Source organism: Ornithorhynchus anatinus, chromosome 3, assembly GCF_004115215.2.
Source record: "Ornithorhynchus anatinus isolate Pmale09 chromosome 3, mOrnAna1.pri.v4, whole genome shotgun sequence".
NCBI classification, from domain to species: Eukaryota; Metazoa; Chordata; class Mammalia; order Monotremata; family Ornithorhynchidae; genus Ornithorhynchus; species Ornithorhynchus anatinus.
In genome coordinates this window covers 103,727,204-103,746,764 of record NC_041730.1, presented here as the reverse complement: position 1 = coordinate 103,746,764, position 19,561 = coordinate 103,727,204, and the positions used below count along the sequence as shown (strand labels likewise).

The window sequence follows — 19,561 nt, the reverse complement described above, 5'->3', positions numbered from 1 at the left end:
TGCTCGTGATCATATGTATTAACTACTGCTGTCTCTTAAACTCAAAGAAGATTCCATTCCCCATTAAGGTAAAGTTCATCTGTGGGTGGGCTTGTGACTAAGAAGGTCAATGTGACCCTCACAGTCCCACCCATATCATGCAAATATAAAGTCCAGTTAATCCTGGATTTTTGTGATCTGGCCTTGCCATCTGATATTGAGTGGGGGGCTGAAAATAATGCTGATGCAAGTGCTCAGGGACAGTAAGTGGCAACTGAGGGGGTGACCAGGAGGTCCAGATGTAACATCTGCAAAGAATCTGAGATGGCACCACAGCTTGGTAGGACTTCGTTTGGGTCCGAAATCAAATAACCTCGCTGTCAATACCCAAAGGATATACTGGACATCTCGATTTATTTTTTTAATTCTTAATTACCACTGCATCATTGCCATTTTGCTTTGTTTTGCCAATAAAGCTCTTTGGTTGTGGGGAGCATTACTTAGGAAAGACATTACTTCAGTTTATTTTAGACTTAGTCTGCCTTTGGTGCCTGGCTTATTCAAACCAGGTGGTTTACAATCATTTGTGTGACTTGGTGGTGTATGCCTCTTGGGCGGGGTTAAAAGCACACAAACAATTCTTCAAGATGTCAGAAGTGTCCCCAGAGGAGGACAACCACTTTCTCATGCCTGCCTCCAGTATTTCCCAAGGTGGGCAGAGAGACTGAATTGGACTGGGCCTACTATACATCCCTGCTTGACCCCACTCTTGATGAGGTATGACTTAGTCAAGGCACCTTCTTGCACTGAGATTGTGAAGCACTCTCAGAATCATAATCCAATCCAAGGGGAAACCAAGTCTACTAATTGATTTCCAGAGTTCAAAACCACTGATGGCGTCAATTGCTGCTGCTGCTCCCTGTAATTTTCCTGTACATTAAATTCTACGAAGATCAAATCTGCGAAGATCACAGCTGCTTTCGGGTATGTGGTCGACGCTATCCTTCGGGAGTCAATCCAGAAGGGCTCTGGCTTTGATCTCTCTGGCAATGGACAATAGCGATACACCTAAATACTTACTGTAGTCTCACCTTTCACTTTCCTTCTTGAAGATAATGCTACCTTTGAGAGCCCTGTGGCAGCCACTCAGTGTTTCATTTTGTGAAAAGCTTATAAAATTTATTCTAGGTCGTTTCTATCTACCCAGCACTTAGCACAGTGTTTGGCACGTACACAGAAAGCATTTAAATACAATATCTATTAAATTTCAGCAGGTCTCTCATCAGACCTTTTTCATTTTTTCACAGTCCTGACTGCTATGGTGACTTTTTATAGGTATCATGCATTTGCAAGATGATTGGTTTTCTATATATCAATGCTATTTACTGAGTGCTTACTATGTGCAGAGCACTGTACTAAGCACTTGGGAGAGTTAATCCCCATTTTACAGATGAGGAAACTGAGGCACAGAGAAGTTAAGTGACTTGCCCACAGTCACACAGCTGACAAGTGGCAGAGTCAGAATTCAAACCCATGACCTCTGATTCCCAAGCCCGTGCTCTTTCCACTGAGCCACATTGCTTCTCTGAGATTTCAGCCCATGCAGAGCGAGACTATATTTTATTGGCAGAGATGACTGATAATACAAAATGGAGACATCAGTTTGCACAACTCTTTAAGACCAAATAAACTTGTAAGCAAGACGACTGGCAAAGGCCTTTCCCTCTCCTCAACCTAACTCTTTTACCCACTCTCAAAATAACAATTATCAAAGGAAGATACGGAAGAGGTGGAAGGGAAGGGGAGGAAGGGTTGTAAGTGTCATGAGACCAAATAATATTCTTGCCCCACAACTAGTTTGGCAGCAACAGAACACTACTAGAGTTGGGAAGCAAAAGGAGAGAGAGACCCTCAGGCACTTTATCTGTGGCCTCCTACTCTCACTGCCTCATCATCCACTGAGACCTAAATTAGCCCAATTCCAACCTTCCCCCATGATATCTAACTGTAATTTATTTATTTAGTCATATTGCCTAACTGTAAGCTCACTGTGGGTAGGGAATGTGTCTGTTTATTGTTGTATTGCACTTTCCCAAGCATTTAGTACAGTGCTTTGCACACAGCAAGTGCTCAATAAATACAACTGATTACCTTTAGGTATTACCTCTTTCAACATAAACCAGGCTTGAGTTTCTCAACAAACCAGCCCAAGCTCCCAATACATTCCCAAAGTACTCTTCTCAGCAGTCTGGACCAAGAGTCAAAGGTTCTGAAGGTGGGCCTGAGTGAAGCATGATTCATTAGGCTTCACTATGGTCGAGTTAGCACCTGTTTTGGCAGAGATCAGAGAACAGGGTCTTCCCCCTACACTCTTCCTGGGGAGAGATTAAGGGGCCATAGTAATAACACTCTAATTTCTGGCAATATTTACAGTTCCATTTTCCAGAGTGAAAGAGTAGGAATCTTGCCCTTGAATTGGATCTGGAATCTGGTGCAGGGGCTTCCTCTATTTACTGACTGCTGGAGCTATGCTTTCAAAAGAATCCAGGACACTCCCTAGGACTCAGTTCCAAGGACGTTTGTCCATGAGGGCTCTACCATTACCTTCTTCAAGGCTGAGCATACAATAGATGCAGCAGCTAAAGATAAAGGAGGAAGCTCAATTTCCCTAGAACTAAAGGAAATCTCGTATGCTACATATGACCACTGTCCACATTAAGTTGACACCTATGAAAAGGACAATTGCATGGGAAACTAAAACAAAACCTTAAGACCCAGAAATGACATTGTTCAAACAACTTAACCCTTCGCCAAATAGCAATACTATCAATTAAAATAAATTAAAGTAAATGATTTCCATAGTTTGCATATCACCAAAACCAAGAGTTTAATAAGTTCTAAAGGAAATAAGAATTTCAGATGAACCCCAACCGGGATGAGAGGAAGAGTGGCCTTGCACCTTTATTCACCCCAACCTCAGCCCTACAGCAACTATGTACACATCTACAATTTATTTATACTAATGCCTATCTCCCCATCTAGATTGTAACCTCGTTATGGGAAGGGAATGTTTCTATCAACTCTCTTGTATTGACTGGAAGCGGCACTAACACTCCTCCAGCTTCCTGCTCTCCGATTACTGCCATTCAAATTTGAGTCAGAACTGTGTCCAGGAGGAAAGGGTTGCAATCTATTAGTCAACTGTATTTATTTAGCACTCACTATGTGCCGAGCACGGCACTAAGTGCTTGGGAGAGTACGATATAAGAGTTGGCAGAGGTACCCTGCCCACAAAGAGTTCATAGTGAGATCCGTACTTCTTTTGTTTAATAATAATAGTACTCTCTGTTAAGCGCTTACCACCACCACGTCAATCCCCTCTGCCCCCTCACTGTTACTGCTATTAAAGTATTAAAATCTAAGGGGGAAGGAGGAAAGGAAATGAATTCCCATTTTATAGATGAGGAAACTGAGGCCCAGAGAAGTTGACTTGACAAGGGTCACCTGGCAGGCAAGTGGTAGGGCGGGAATCAGAACTCAGGTTCCCTGACTCCCAGGTCTGTGCTCTGTCCACTAGACCATACTGCTTCTAGTTGGACCCAATCTGATTGGCAAGAAGAGTGCATATGCAATACGTTGTGGAATTGTCCCTGTGTGCTGCTGGGACATAGTTGTGCATATGCCAAGGACAACAGAGATGTGAACCAGCCCACTATCAAAATGACCAATGCCATTTGGCAGGTGTAGACCTGTGCATCCTGTTTCCTGGCCTAATCTGACTGCCACTCACCAAAGTCCTCTCTCAAAAAAGCAAGTAATAACACCCTTCAATACATTTAGTCAGACAAATCTGGTTGATTTTAGCAGCATAGATGAGTCATTCAAAGCAAAAAGGTATCAGAAACTGCAAATCCACTAAATTTATCACTCTCCAACAGAGTGACATTGCCCATTGCAGAGATCTTGGAGATAAAGACATGGGCTTGAAGTTGTGTGATAGTCCAAGTCAAGTTAGCCCCTCACATTAAATAGGTGGAAATTGCCTGACATTTTCAAAAACTTCCAGAATGGGCACTTTGCTCATTCCTCAGGACCTCTCCTAGAGGAAGAGCTGTTTCACACAACCTGACAATCACTCATCTGATAAAACCAACTGGAGCACAACCCATTTTGGAAGAGAACTAGAGCCCAGAAGCAAGACCAGCAGACCACTGCAAGACTTTTGAAACATAAGGCAGGTACCATCTTGTTTGGGCAGAAGCTAAGGGAAGATTTGTGAATGGCATGATCCCCAGGGAGCTATTAAGGTTAGTACAGCAGTGACTGAGGGAGTTGGGAACTGCTGAATTTAGATTTAGGATAGGAACAGATCTGGTTTAAGATTCCATTGAACTTGCTGTTGAAATACTTAAATCAAGTAAATGCTGAATACTGCTATCTGTTCTATACCCAAGAGAGTGCCTGAGTGGTGTGTGTTGCTCTCCTTGTACCCTATTTCTCCTATCTGTAATGTACTTTAGTACCTGTCTCCCAGGATAGACTGTAAGCTCCTTGTAAGCAGGATTGTGTCGACCAACTCTCTTCTCTTGTACTCTCCCAAGAGTTTAGAACAGTGTTCTGCACGCAGTAAGCATTCAGTAAATACCATTGATCAATTAACTGGAGAGGCTCAAAATCATGGGAAGGAGCTAGGTATTCGGCATTCCCGTCTGATCAACCGGGAATGCTTCCTGTACCTTTGAAAGGGACTAAACCTAGGAGTCATGGGATGATAGCGGCAAACTATCAAGGTATACTAACGTCAAGTCCCTGCAATAGCCGGGGGGGGGCATTAAGTCCCTAATATTAGTCTAGGAAGCTGCCTTCAAAAAAGCACCTGGCTTGTCACTGACATTCTACTCCTACCCCGATAAGTTACCATTATACTTCCTAGTCCCTTGGGCTCACATTTCCTCACCCTAATACATCTGCCCAGGTCACATTATTATTCACCCTGCTATTCTCACCTCTCCCCACTTCCTTTCCAAAAGTACAAGAACTGACTGCTCCCTCCAGCCCCTAAAAGGCACGCGGTCAGCAGAGCAGGAAATAACTCACAACAGTTACAGTGGACAAATGGTGCAACCAAATGAGGGGTAAGAGTACATGTAAAGTACGTCTGGGTTAAAGAATTCTGTGCATTCCTCACAGAAGTCAAGCTATCCTTTAAAAGTGATGCCACTCAACTTTGAAATGGCAGGTGAGGCAAAGAAACCTTTCAGAAATTCACCAGTCACTGGCACAGACTTCATGAGGCAAGACAGAAATGGAACAAAGAGTACTGATAATCTATTTCCCTTTCTCTTTCAACAAAGCACGCTAAAAAAGCATGATAGGAATGAATATCAGTAATCGCTCTTTCAAAGGCTTGGACAAAAACAATTACGTGCCAATGCATCACCAACTGCTTCTATAACAATTCTTTAAAAAGGTAGTGTGAAAAAACAGAGTATTAGTAATATACACAAAATTTTTACATTTTCTACTGGTTTTGAAAACCTAGCCTAATGCCTCCATAGCTGGTTTGTAATATAAGTCCAAGCCCCTTTTCTCACCAAAATAAAAAAAAACTATATCCTAGAGGGAAAAAGAAATCATATTACACATATTGTCATAAAAAAGATCAGAGCTAGATGTGTCAAGACAATTATCTCAATGAAGAATTCAGTAAACATAGATCTCAATTTGAGATAGAATTAGTTCTATAAATGTAGAAGCTGTGTTCTTACAGAGCCCCACACGTAGTAGTTACTGTGTCCAAATCCAAATTTCTTCCAACACTACAGGACTGGACTGTCATAAGTGCTTTTCCCTAATTCTCTCACTCTCTAGCCAAAACATGCTGTGAAAACAGTCATTCTGACAAAACAGTATACTCTTAAAACAAATTTTTGATACGGAAATGTTAAAAACAATGGTGGTAAAGAAAAAAAGAAATTAGACTAATGCCTACAAACGACAGATTCTAATGTAGTATGGCCTAGTGGAAACAGCACGGGCTTGGGAGTCAGGACCTGGATTCAAATCCCGGCTCTGCTTCATGACTGCTGTTTGACCCTGTGAAAGTCTCTTAACTTCTCAGGGCTTCAGTTACCTCATCTGTAAAATGGGGATTAAATCCTTCTCTATCTTAGAATGTGAGCCCCATGCGAGACCGGACTGTGTCCAATCTGATTAACTTTTATCAAACCCAGTACTGAGAACAGTGGTTGGTACATACTAAACACTCAGCAAGTACCATAATTAATGCAGAGAATATCTACTCCTTGCATTTGGCTTACTAAAAAAATGAATTTGACAGCCAGATCTAAGTTAATAAGTTGCATTTTAAAATAAGCATTTCTATAAAGAAAAAGATGAATATTTTAATTATTGACAGTTTATCTGAAAAACAGAGGCTGAACATGATTATTAATCATCTTTATTTTCAATAGTATTTATTAAGTACTTACTATGTGCAGAGCACTGTACTAAGTGCTTGGAATGTACAATTCGGCAACAGATAAAGACAATCCCTGCCTAATGACGGGCTCGCAGTCTAAACGGAGGAGACAGACAGCAAAGTATAACAGAACAAAACAAAAACCAGACAACATCATCAAGATAAATAGAATCAACGGGATGTACACCTCATTAGGAAAATAAATAGGGTAATAAAGAATATATACAAAATAAGCACAGTGCTGAGGGGAGTGGGGAGGAGCAGAGGGTGGGAGGCAGAGGGGGAGCAGAAGGAAAGGGGGGACTCAATCTGAGAAGGCCTCCTGAAGGAGGTGAGCTCTCAGTCAGGCTTTGAAGAGGGGAAGAAAGCTAGTTTGGTAAACGTGAGAAGGGAGGGCATTCCAGGACAGTGGTAGGACGTGGGCCAGGGGTCGACGGCGGGTTAGGCCTGAACGGGGGACAGTGAGGAGGTGGGCGGCACAGGAGCGGAGCGGGCAGGAGAAAGAGAGAAGGGAGGTGAGGTAGGAAGGGGCAAGGGGATGGAGAGCTTTGAAGACAAGAGTGAGGAGCTTTTGTTTCATGCGAAGGTTGATAGGCAAACACTGGAGGTTTTTGAGGAGGGGAGTGACATGTCCAGAGCGTTTCTGTAGGAAGATGATTGGCAGCAGAATGAAGAATAGACTGGAGTGGGGAAAGGCAAGAGGAAGGGAGATCCAAAAGGAGGTTGACACAATAATCCAGTCGGGATATGAGAGCCTGTACCAACACGATCACCATTTGGATGGAGAGAAAAGGGTGGATCTAGGCGATACTGTAAAGGTGAGACTGGCAGGTGTTGGTGACGGATTAGATGGGTGGGGTGAATGAGAGAGCTAACAATTTTGGGCAACAGTTATGTGATTCTGCATGGCAAAAACCAATGCTCACCTAAACAAATGCAGAGTGAATATAGTTAGTAAATTGGAAAGAGAAGCTGTGTGGCTTAGTGGATAAAGCAAGGGACTGGGAGGCAGAAGACCTGGGTTTTAATTCTGGCTCCACCACTTGCCTGCTGTGTGACCTTGGGCAAATCACTTAAATTCTCTGTGCCCTTTTACTCAACTGTAAAATGGGGATTCAATCCTTCCTACTTGGACTGTGAGTCCCATGCGGGACCACGAATATATCCTGTCTGATGAACTTATATCTACCCCAGTGCTTAGAACAGTGCTTGACATATAGAAAACTCAAATACAATTTTAAAAATTAAAGCATTATCAATGGTAAGCTCATCGTGGCCAGGGAACATGTCTAACCAAGTCAGCTATATTGTACTTTCCCAAGTGCTTAGTTCAGTGCTCTCCATGCAGTGAGCATACAAATATGATTGATCAATATTTACTAACACTGTTCCTTTCTGTTGAACTCTCTCATATAGGAAGTTACAATGAAGAACATGATGCCAATATTGAAGAGCTATCAAATAGGAAGACTATGCAATTTGAATAAAAGGATGAAAGGAATAAGATGACAAAATACATTTTTATTACTTAAACTTAGTATCCAAGATATTCAACCTCTCAGGTTAAAAAAAAAATCTATTACTCCTCCTGTCTTTTCACTCTGCCACTCTCCTCTCTCTTCCCTACAGTCCTCAACTCTTTTTGCTTGCTTCGGTCATCTCATGGACCTCTTACGGATTCTTTCCTTCTCACTACCACTCAACTTTACTCTGTCTTCCTCTATCTTGTCTTCCTAGAATCTATCTTTGTCCTTCTCTGGGTCCCAATCCTCTCCTGCAACTGCCCTGAACTTTCTCCTTCCTTTCTGTCCTTCTTTGACACCATCAACCTTCTCCTCTCCCACCAAATCCAACAGATTTGATGCTGTTTTAATTTTCTTCATCTCAGCTGCTTTTCACAGTGTAGACCATTGCCCCTCTCTAGTAAATAGAGTTTAACCTTAGTTTATCTGGCAGTTCTTCTTACCTCTCTGGTCATTACTTCACAGTCTCTTTCACCACTTCTTCCTCTCACACTCCAACTGTGGGTATCAGAACTGAGTTCCTTTTTTCTTCTCAATTTACATTAACTCTGGAGTGATCATCCACTCGTTATGTTACTACTATGGGGATAACTCCCAAATCTACCTCAAAAGCCTTGTCCTTTTTTCTTCTCTGCAATCTTGCACTTCCTCCTGTCTTCAGGTCATCTTTATATCGATATCCCATCAACACATGAATTCTCCATTCTTCCCTCACCATTCCTCTCCTCCACCTAACCTTCCCATCACAGTCAACAAAATCTACCTCTCTGTCCCAAGCCTGTAACCTTGGAGTTACTCTTATGTATTCCCTCTCTTTCAATCTCCATATTCAGCTAAATCCCTGTCATCTTCCATCCATGGCATCTCCTGGATCCTTCCTTCCCCCTCTTCAAATGGCCACCACGCTGGGTCAGGCACTTGGAATAACCTCTCTTGACTACTTGCATCCTCGCTTGAATCAGTCTCCTTACTCGTCTTGCCTCTCTTTGCTTCAGTCCATACTCGGTTCTGCTTCCCAGGTATTTTTTTTTTTTTTAACATTTTGTACATTTTTCCTTACTCCTAAAATGGTTTCATGTTCCTCTTCAGATCAAGCAGAAACTCCTGACTACTGGCTTTAAGACACTCAATCTTCCACAGTCAATTAAATCAATGGTATTTATTGTGCACAGTGCTACATTAAGTGCTTGGGAGAGTACACAAGAACTAGTAGACATAACAATAACTACAATATTTAAGAGCTTACTATGTGCCACGCACCGGGGTAGATACAAGTTAAGCAGGTCAGACACAATCCCTGTCCCTCATGGGGCTCACAGTCTAAATATGAGGGACAACAGATATTGAGTCCCCACTTGAAGATGTGGGAAGTGAATCACAAAGTGACTTGTCTGAGGTCATGCAGCATATACTTGGTGGAGTCGGGATTAGAACCCAGGTCCTCTGACTTCCAGGCCCATGCCCTTTCCATTAAGGCATGCTAAACATCTCACCTACTTATCCACTTTCTTCTCCACTACATTCTGTCTCGCGCACTTCATTCTTTTCTAATCAACCTACTCACTGTGCTTCTGTCTTGTCTCTCCCTTCACCAACCTCTTACTTACGTCCTCCCCTACCTAAAAGTCCCTCCCTCCAATATCTGATAGTCTACTGCTTTCCCCATCTTAAAATCCCTTCTGAAATCACATGTCCCAATTTCTAATTCCCTATGCACTTAATACTCACAATCTGCCACAGCACTTTTGTACATATCTTATATACTCTACTTTCTCCTATAATATATATTGTATACCTCCCCCCCATAAATAGATTTTAAAGTCCTTGAAGGCAGAGATTAGAATAATAATGTGGTTGGTATTTGTTAAGCACTTATGTGCCAAGCACTAAATTAGGCAGTGGGGTAGATTAAGATCAAACACAATCCATGAATACTAATTCTATTACACTCCACCAAGCTTTGGCCATAATAGGTGGTCAATAAATACTATTAAGCCTCTCTGCCCTTCCTACCTCCCTCACCCCAAGGAAAAAGGGACTTAAAAGGTATAATTACTATTTCAGCTCTTGTGAGGGTCAGGGTTTTAAGAAGCAGAAGTAGCATGGCCTAGTGGAAAGAGCTCGGCCCTAGGAATCAGAAGGACCTGGGTTCTAATCCTAGCTCTGACACTTGTCTGCTGTGTGACCTTGGGCAAATCACTTAGCTTCTCTGTGCCAGAGTTACCTCACCTGTAAAATGGGGATTAAGAGTGTGAGCCCCACGTGGGAGAGGAACTGCGTCCAACCCAATCTGCTTGTATCCACCGCAGCGATTAAAACAGTGCCTGGCACAGGGCCTAGTCTCTTATCTCATACCTCAAAATAATAATAATAATAATAATTGTGATATTTCAGCACTTTCTATTATTCTGAGGTATGAGGTAAGAGACTAGGCCCTGTGACTAGATCTCCCTCCCCAGCTTTGTAGCTGCACTGCCGAGCAGGAAGAAGGGGAGAGAGTTGTAGTGGTTGCATTACTGTGGTCAGTAGAGGGGCAAGTTCAGTCAGTTACCAAGTTTCCCTCCCAAGGGTTTGGAATAGGTCTAGGGGACTCCCTGCAGCAGAGGGCCAGAGAGAGGAAATGATCTGATGTCTGGAAGAAGTGTGTCTAGAGGGCCTCCTAAGGCTCCCCTTGGTTCAGTCCCAACCCTTGGGCTTTGAAACCATGGAGGAGATAGCTAAAGCGTGGGGGGAAGAGGAGAATGTTGTTGCCATGGGTTCCTCTAGATCATTCAGGAAATCCTGAATGCCACGGCCCAGCACACAAAAGCTGCTAGAGGAGTAGCATCTCAGCCCTCTTCTGGACCTTGTGCAGTCTTGCAAACTACTTCAGTCCAATCCAGAGTCTCCACTCCCAACCCCCCATCTGTGGCAACCTCAGCCCCAACCCAAAATTGAGTAGTGAGACCACCAAATCATGCCCACAGCAAGCTCCAAATGGTTTTAGACCCTCCTTTCTCTCAAATCAATGGTATTTATTGAGCCCTTACTATGTGCAGAGCACTGTACTAAAGACTTGGGAGAGTACAATACAACAGAGTTGGTAGCCATGATTCCTGTCCACAAGGAACTCACACTCAAGAGGGGGAGACGGTCATTAATATTTATTACGGATATATACATAAGTGCTGTTGGCTGAGGGAGAGGCAAATATCAAGTATTTAAAGGGTACGTACCGAAGGGTGATGCAGAAGGGAAAGGGAGTCGGGGAAAAGATGGCTTAATCTGGGAAGGTGTTTTGGAGAAGTTATTTTAGTAAGGCTATGAAGGTGGAGGGAGTGAAGATCTGTCTGATACGAAGAAGGGAGTTCTAGGCCAAAGGGAGGACACGAGTAAGAGGTCAATGGAGAGACAGATGAGACTGAGGTACAGTGGGAAGTTTAAGATTAGAGGAGGGAAGTGTGCAGGTTGGAAGTCAACAAGGTAGGAGGGGGCGAGTTGATAGTGTTTTAAAGTAGATGGTAAGAAGTTTCTGTTTTGAGTTGCTCTCCTCATGACCTTCCTGGGCTTTTCTGGCTTTTTCCCCCATTTCTCCTTCTATTACCACTGGGCTAGGACTGAAGAGATTTCACAAAACTCAGTTTCGCTCAACAGTGTTCAACCCGTTACTTGCCTCATGGGATAAAACTAATAATAATAGGGTGGAATTTTGTTAAGCACTTATTAAACACCAAGCACTGCATTTAGCGCTGGGGTAGATATGAGATTGGCAGATCAAACACAATCCTTAATCCATGAGGAAGTCACAGCCTAAGAGGGAGGGTGGATATCTGAACCCCATTTGACAAATAAGGAAGCTGAAGCAGTGACTTGTCCAAGGTCACACAGCAAGAGAGTGGCAGAGCCAGGACAAGAACTTGGATCCCCAGGCTCCTATTTCTGTGCTTTTTCCACTAAGGCCACACTACTTCAAGGGATATGCAAGTACGAGAGGAAGTTTGGCAATTTTCAGCAGCAGCAGAGAATTAAAAGAGTTGCTGGTCACTTCAATGTAAACTACATGACTATTTAAAGTGCTTTTTTGGGTTAGTTGTAGGTGGGGGTACCAAACACAAGCAGATTCTTGTGTGCTGTACTTTTAACTTTTCATGAGATTTTTCTGTTAGGGTGACTTACCTAGGGAGGGAATAGTCACCCTGGAAAGAGCATGAGTATTTGGAATTAAAAGACCCGTGTTCTAATCGCAGCTCTGCCTTCAGCATATCACTTTCCTCCACTGCAAAAACAGGGCAAGACACTTTCTCTACCAACCAAGGTGGTCAGGGACTGCAACCATTTAATCATTGCAGATTTGCCACAGCGCTTACCATAGTGCTCGGCCCCGTCAATCAGCCGTATTTCCTGAGTGCTTACTGTGTGTGTGCACAGCACTGCTCTAAGTGCTTGGGAGAGTACAATACAACAGAGTTGGTAAACACATTCCCTGCCTTGAAGTACATAAATACTATATCACTCTTCTGACATTAATGACAAGCACAATTCTTGGTAGTTTGGGTAGAGTGGGGACTTTGGGCTTGAGTCTCGAACGAATATCCTATTTCTAACATTGTTCCTATCGGAAAATTGGTTCCAATTTACAAAGCTATCCAGAGACAGGATTTTCAGAAACCAACTCTTTCGAGTGTAAGGGCTGCCTTTGGACTAAGTCATTAAGAATAAAGCAGCTGTGAGCTTCTTTGAAGGGAAGAGCTGATCAAAGTCCTTAAATTTCTTGGCAACTAGTTACTGCCTCCTAATCTGGCCTGAAGACAGCCTCACAATTCCTAAAGGACTGGGTCCTAATCCAGAGAAGGGCCCCCAGAGTAATGCCACAGCTTAGTGAGATCTGTTGGGGAGGCAGCTATCAACTGAGGCTCAGGGACGCATGTTCCGGCTCCTAATGTCCCTGCCGCCTTGCAGCATTCTGGGTGCCAGGGAGGACAAGGCCATCTAAGATGTAGGGCCCACTGCTCCTGGCTTCATTCCAGAAACGATCGATGCTACTGATTGAGGGTTTACTCTGTGCAGAGCACTGTGCTGACCTCTTGAGTAAGTGGACACAATCCCTGGCCCTACTCTTGCTCAAGGATTTTACAATCTAGCATGGCTACCCTAGTGAGCAGCCCTACTGGCTTTAAAGTCTAATTCTGGAAAAACAAAGTCAGTTCTTCTATGACAAAAGCTTTGCATAAAAGGCTGCTGAGGAACTAGGCAATGTAGAAATCCCACAAAGCCCATCCATCTGGATACTGTGCAAAGCAGTGTTGGAAGAGACAATTAAGCAGGCAGCGGTACAGGAGTAAGTACTCTAATGTGGCAAAGCGCTTAACAAATACCAACATTATTATTATTATTTCATAAAGGTGCGATTATTCAGGAAGACATCCCCTGCTTATAGAAGAATTGAATGTTTCCAAGTTGAAATAGTGAACTTTCTACTCGGAGTGTACTCTTAAAAAAAATGCCCAGGTCAAAATCTCATAGTGGGCCCATAAAGAGAACCATTTACTTCAAGTCACCTATGAACCAGAGCTATGAAGTCTGTGCTATTACATAGGTAAATAATGCCACGCCCCACGATAACGCACCTACAGACCTAGTTTAGCTTATTCCCAGAGAGAGCAAAATATTGTTTTCTTCTATTTTTGAATGGCCTCTCCGTCTCCAAGCCAATTTACAAACTAAGTCCTGTTACAACATTCAACTCTTACAACAATGACCACTTAAAACAAATACTGGTCAATTAAAACAAGAGTCTGAGAGAACAACAATAATGTCAAGGAAAGGAAAAAAATTATTCTGGGGAATGAATACAACAATAATTGCCTTCAAACTATATTAACCTTTCAAGAATGCTGGGACTGAAAATAAATTTTTTGACCCATTTAGTACCCAGCTAATCTTTGACATTCAGGTTTCCAACAGGACTTTACCCCTTAATTTTAGTGCTTGAAACATTAAATTACCAGAGACCAAACTCACTCCTAAAGACCAAAGGGACCAAGTTCTGTGCTTAAGAGAAAATTTAATTTGTAACAGAATCAGCAAGGCAGATTTCTCCCATAAAGTGCAGTGAATGGAACCTTAATCTCAAACTCCAAGATGTTCAGACAGATCAGAACCAAATCTGTCACACCTGAAAATTCAGTTACTCAGGATACACGCATTTCATTTCTTATCACAGGAAGTCAAAATATGGGGGGGGGCGGGCAGGATCCCATGCTTCGACACTAGATTGAAAGATCCTTAAGTGCAAGAATCATGTCAACTATTCTACGCTCCCTAGCACTTAGTACAGTGCTCTGCACAAAGTAGATGCTCATGAAGTACTACTAATTCATTAGTAGTAGAACCCACACTTTACCTCCCTCCTCTGTACTGCCCAACTCAAGAATGTAGGATTAGTTTCAGCTTACCCCTGCTGAGAATAGAAGGCTACAGGGGAGAGAACCTATACAAAGAAGATGCAGTACTGGTATAGCTGATTTTTTTCAGTTATTTGAACAATTCAGTATCTAATGTAGGAGATTTTGTTGTAGACTCAGTTTCCTTCATCGGCTCAAAATTCAAGTCACCTCAGACTCTAATATTCATTCATTCAGTAGTATTTATTGAGCGCTTACTATGTGCAGAGCATTGTCCTAAGAGCTTGGAAGGTACAATTCGGCAACAGATAGAGACCACCCCTGCCCAATGACGGGCTCACAGTCTAATCGGGGGAGAGAGACAGACAAAAACAAGACAACATAATCACGATAAATAGAATCAAGGGGATGTACACTTCATTAAGAAAATAAATAGGGTAATAAAAATATTTACAAATGAGCACAGTGCTGAGGGGAGGGGAAGAGAGAGGGGAGGAGCAGAGGGAAAGGGGGCTTAGCTGAGGGGAGGACAAGGGGGAAGGGGGAGGGGACGGAGGGGGAGCAGAGAGGGAGCAGAGGGAAAAGGAGAAGCTCAGTCTGAAAGGCCTCTTGGAGGAAGTGAGCTCTAAGTAGGCCTTTGAAGAGGGGAAGACAATTAGTTTGTCGGAGGTGAGGAGGGAAGGGCAGGGCATTCCAGGACAGCGGTAGGTTGTGGGCCAGAGGTCGACGGCAGGATAGGCATAAACGGGGGACAGTGAGGAGGTGAGCGGCAGAGGAGTGGAGTGTACGGGGTGGGCAGCAGAAAGAGAGAAAGGAGGTGAGGTAGGAGGGGGCAAGGGGATGGAGAGCCTTGAAGCCCAAAGTGAGGAGTTGTTTCATGCGGAGGTTGATAGGCAACCACTGGAGGTTTTTTAAGGAAGGGAGTGACATGCCCAGACTGTTTCTGTAGGAATATGATCCGGGCAGCGGAATGAAGAATAGTCTGGAGCAGGGAGAGACAGGAGGAAGGGAGATCAGAGAGAAGGCTGACACAATAATCCAGCTGGGATAATATCTGTACCTTTAGTTACATGAGGTCATAAATACAAGCTTTAGTCACAAAAGCGATAGATTTCAGAAATACTGTGACAATGAAAAATATTACGAGTTTATAGAATACTATATTAGAGCCCAAGGAGAGGAGTTCGTTAGAGTAGATTCAATAAGGAAACCTTCGGTGACAAAATTTCATAACTAAAACACACACAAGGATCTGAGGACAACACAACAGGAAATCTACACATTATGGAGGCCACCAGTTCTGCGGATTTTTAAGTCACCAGTGAAGGTATAAATCACACACAGTTACAATATTTTATTAAAAAAGAATGTTAAAAATCAAAGAGAAAAGATTTGTATCAAGTCTACTCTTATGAACACAGATACAAGTTTCTTTTTATATAAACCACGATGGCAACCATGTCTTGTGGTAGTCTACACTAGTTCTCATGTAACTGTGGTTAAAAACCAAGCAGTCGACATCTCCGAGTGTTCATTACATATCTGTATATAGAAACAGAGGCTCCAAAAGTTCCTTGAAAACTGCACTCATTCTTCCTCGCCCCAGCCAGGAGCACAGTCGCAATTTGTGACCAACGACAAGATCCAAAGGCGGTGACTACGTTAAGCTGCGCTCATAATGTCAGTTCTGTAAAGCTCGTGGATCAAGTTCCTAGTCTACAGAAGTTGCTTGTTAATACCAGCAACTTAGTTGCCTAAAAGATGCAACCACATCATCATCATCTCATAAGATGTGCCCACCCCTCATCTTATTCCAATTTAAGTGGTGGTTGTGTGTTGTTGTTTTTTTTTTTTAACTTCTAAGCACTCAAGAGTAATAAGTACAGTAAACAAAACAGCGGTGCTCTGCAGAGGGATGGAGTAAAAACGAGCGGTTTTTTACACCCTCCAGCCCCACACGCTTAAATATCTAGCTCACGGGCAATGCCGTTCCGCTTATTCTGACTCTGGCAAGGAGCGGTTCGAATGTGACTTTAAGCCTCCCTGTTTAGAAGAAAGGCAGGATACAGTAAGTTAACCTTGGAAAGCAAAAGGGGAGGGAAAAGAAGAGAGTGAACTTCCCTTCCTTTTTTTAACCCAGAAAAAGGGCTGGGTAACCATCCCCTAACCCGAGTTTTTGGGGGGCGGAGGGGAGAAAGGGCAGTAGTGAATGGTTGCTTTGCTCGCTGGGGCTCTGCAGCTGCAGAGCAGAGCTGTACAGCCCCCACTATTCATTCAATGGTATTTACTGAGCGCCTGCTATGTGCACAGCACTGCGCTAAGCGCTTGGAATGTGCCATGGGGCACGGCTAGAACCCTAGCAGGCCAGTGCCCTCCTTGTCTCTGGCTCTCCCCGTGTAAAATCGGTCGCCCACATAGGCAAGCTCCCAATTCTCATGGGAGAGGGAGGTTTCCTCCTACTCCCCCGAACCCCCCACCTGTCCCCTCGGGGGCCGAGAGAAAGGAGAGCAGGGCCAGGGAACGAGGAGGTCCCCGGGCCGGGCCACGTCGGTCCCCAGGTTTCAGTCGAGAAGCAGCATGGCCTAGTGGACAGAGCCCGGGCCTGGGAGTCAGAAGGTCATGGGTTCTAATCCACTTGTCTGCGGTGTGACCTTGGGCAAGTCGCTTCACTTCTCCGGGCCTCAGTGACCTCAACTGGAAAATGGGGGATGAAGACGGTGAGCCCCACATGGGGCAACCTATCTTGTATCTACCCAGCGCTTAGAATAGTGTTCTGCACATAGTAAGCACTAAACAAATGCCAACATTATTATTATTAGAACACTGCCTGGCACATAGCAAATGCTTAACACATACTGTAATTTTTCCCATCTAGACTGTGAGTCCATCGTTGGGCAGGGATGATCTCTGTTGCCCAATTGCAATAATAATAATGTTGGTATTTTTTAAGCCCTTACTATGTGCAGAACACTGTTTTAAGCGCTGGGGTAGATATAGGGTAATCAGATTGTCCCACATGAGGCTCAGTCTTAATCCCCGCTTTCCAAATGAGGTAACCGAGGCCCAGAGAAATGAAGTGACTTGCCCACAGTCACCCAGCTGACAAGTGGCAAAGCAGGGATTCGAACCCATGACCTCCGACTCCCAAGCCCGGCCTCTTTCCAAGCGTTCCGTATAGTGCTCTGCACCTTGCAGGTGCTCAATAAATATCATGGAATGAATGAATGCATTCAATCGTATTTATGAGCACTTTTGCAAGAGGGGAGCCGGGGGAAGGGAGGGTCAGAAGCAGCCTGGCTCAGTGGAAAGAGCTGGGGCTAGGATGTCCAAGGTTATGGGTTCCAATGCCGACTCTGTCACTTGTCAGCTGGGTGACTTTGGGCAAGTCACTCCCCTCTGTGGAAAGAGCCCGGGCTTGGGAGTCAGAGGTCATGGGTTCGATTCCCAGCTCTGCCCCTTGTCAGCTGGGCGACTGTGGGTAGGCCACTTCACTTCTCTGGGCCTCAGTTCCCTCATCTGGAAAATGGGGATGAAGACTGTGAGCCCCATGTAGGGCAACCTGATGACCCTCTATCTCCCCCAGTGCTCAGCACATCGGAAGCACTTAACAAATCCCAACATTATTATTCTCTGTACCTCAGTGACCTAATCTGGAAAAGGGGGTGAAGCCTGGGAGCCCCACATGGGACAACCTGTGTCTCCCCCAGCGCTTGGCACAGAGTGAGCGCTTAAGAAATGCCATTATTAGAGAAGCAGCGTGGCTCAGTGGAAAGAGCAGGGGCCCGGGAGTCTGAGATCACGGGTTCGGATCCCGGATCCACCACCTGTCAGCTGTGTGACTGTGGGCAAGTCACTTCACTTCTCTGTGCCTCAGTTCCATCTGTCAAATGGGGGTGAAGACTGTGAACCTCATGTGGGACCACCTGATGACCCTGCATCTCCCCCAGCGCTTAGAACAGTGCTCTGCACTTAGTAAGCGCTTCACCAATCCCCACATTATTGTTCTCTGTGCCTCAGTGACCTCATCTGTCAAATGGGGGTGAAGACTGTGAGCCTCACGTGGGACCACCTGATGACCCTGTATCTCCCCCAGCGCTTAGAACAGTGTTCCGCACATAGTAAGCGCTTCACCAATCCCCACATTATTGTCCTCTGTGCCTCAATGACCTCATCTGGAAAATGGAGAGGAAGACCGGGAGCCCCACGTGGGACCACCTGATGACCCTGTATCTCCCCCAGCGCTTAGAACAGTGCAAATCCCCACGTGCTTATTATTACTATGGGGGGGGGTGGGCGAGCACGACGACGACGACGGGGAGGGGCCACTCACCGACTTTGTCCTTGCCGTACATGTGCCCGGCCACCTGGTGGGGGAGGGGCAGGCAGCCGTTGAGGAAGCGGTGTTTGTCGCCCGTCCAGGCGGGGGCGCCGTGGGGCTTGGGGCGGCGGTTGGCGGGGGGCGGGGCGGGGGCGGCGGCGCCCCCTGGCGGGGAGCGGCCCTCGGGGGGCGGCAGCGGGCGCGGCGGCGGCGGCTCCGTGGCCATGACCGGCCGCCCCGGGACGGCGAGACGACGCGGGGTCCCCGGCTCAGCCGCGAAGAGGCCCGGGACGACCGCCCGGAGGGGCCGCCGGAGGCCCGGACAGGGGGGCCATGACGACCACCACCACCACCACCACCACGACGATGCCTCCTGCAAGGAGCGCGGCCACGCCAACCGCCCGCCTCGCCGATCGCCTGACCACTGGGAGCTGAGCAGGCGGAGAAGAAGAAGGAGGAGGAGGAGAAGCCGCCGCCGCCGCCGCAACACCGGCCCCGCGATACTTGTGGCGGCGGCGGCGGCGGCCCCACCTCCCTCCCTCCTTTTCCCCGCCCTCCGTCGGTCGGTCCGTCGGTCGGTCGGTCGGTCTGTCGGTCGCGCCGCCCGCCGCGCGCAGGAGGCCTGCACGCGCTACTGAGCATGCGCAGTCGCGCGCGGCGGACTCCACCAAGAGAAGGCCTCCGGGGGGGCGGGGCGATGCCATCTTATTCTCCCGCTTCAGCGGGGCATGGCGGGGGGGGGGGGGCTTAAAGCGTTTTATTTTTTAATATAGAATAGTAATGATAATAATGTGGGGATCTGTGAAGCGCTTTACTACGTGCCGAGCACTGTTCTAAGCGCCGGGGGAAACAGGTTGTCCCACTTGCGGCTCCCGGT

The 19,561-nt window shown here is 45.5% G+C and overlaps 1 protein-coding gene across 1 annotated transcript in view; it reads right to left on the bottom strand.

Annotated features, from left to right (window-relative positions):
* IPMK (inositol polyphosphate multikinase) overlaps window positions 1–18,910 on the bottom strand; it is a 57,845-nt gene extending 38,935 nt beyond the window's left edge. The window contains exon 1 of the mRNA XM_029059881.1: window positions 18,697–18,910. Coding sequence (XP_028915714.1) covers window positions 18,697–18,910 — 214 coding nt within the window. The remainder of the gene's footprint in view (window positions 1–18,696) is intronic.
* Window positions 18,911–19,561: the final 651 nt, after the last annotated feature.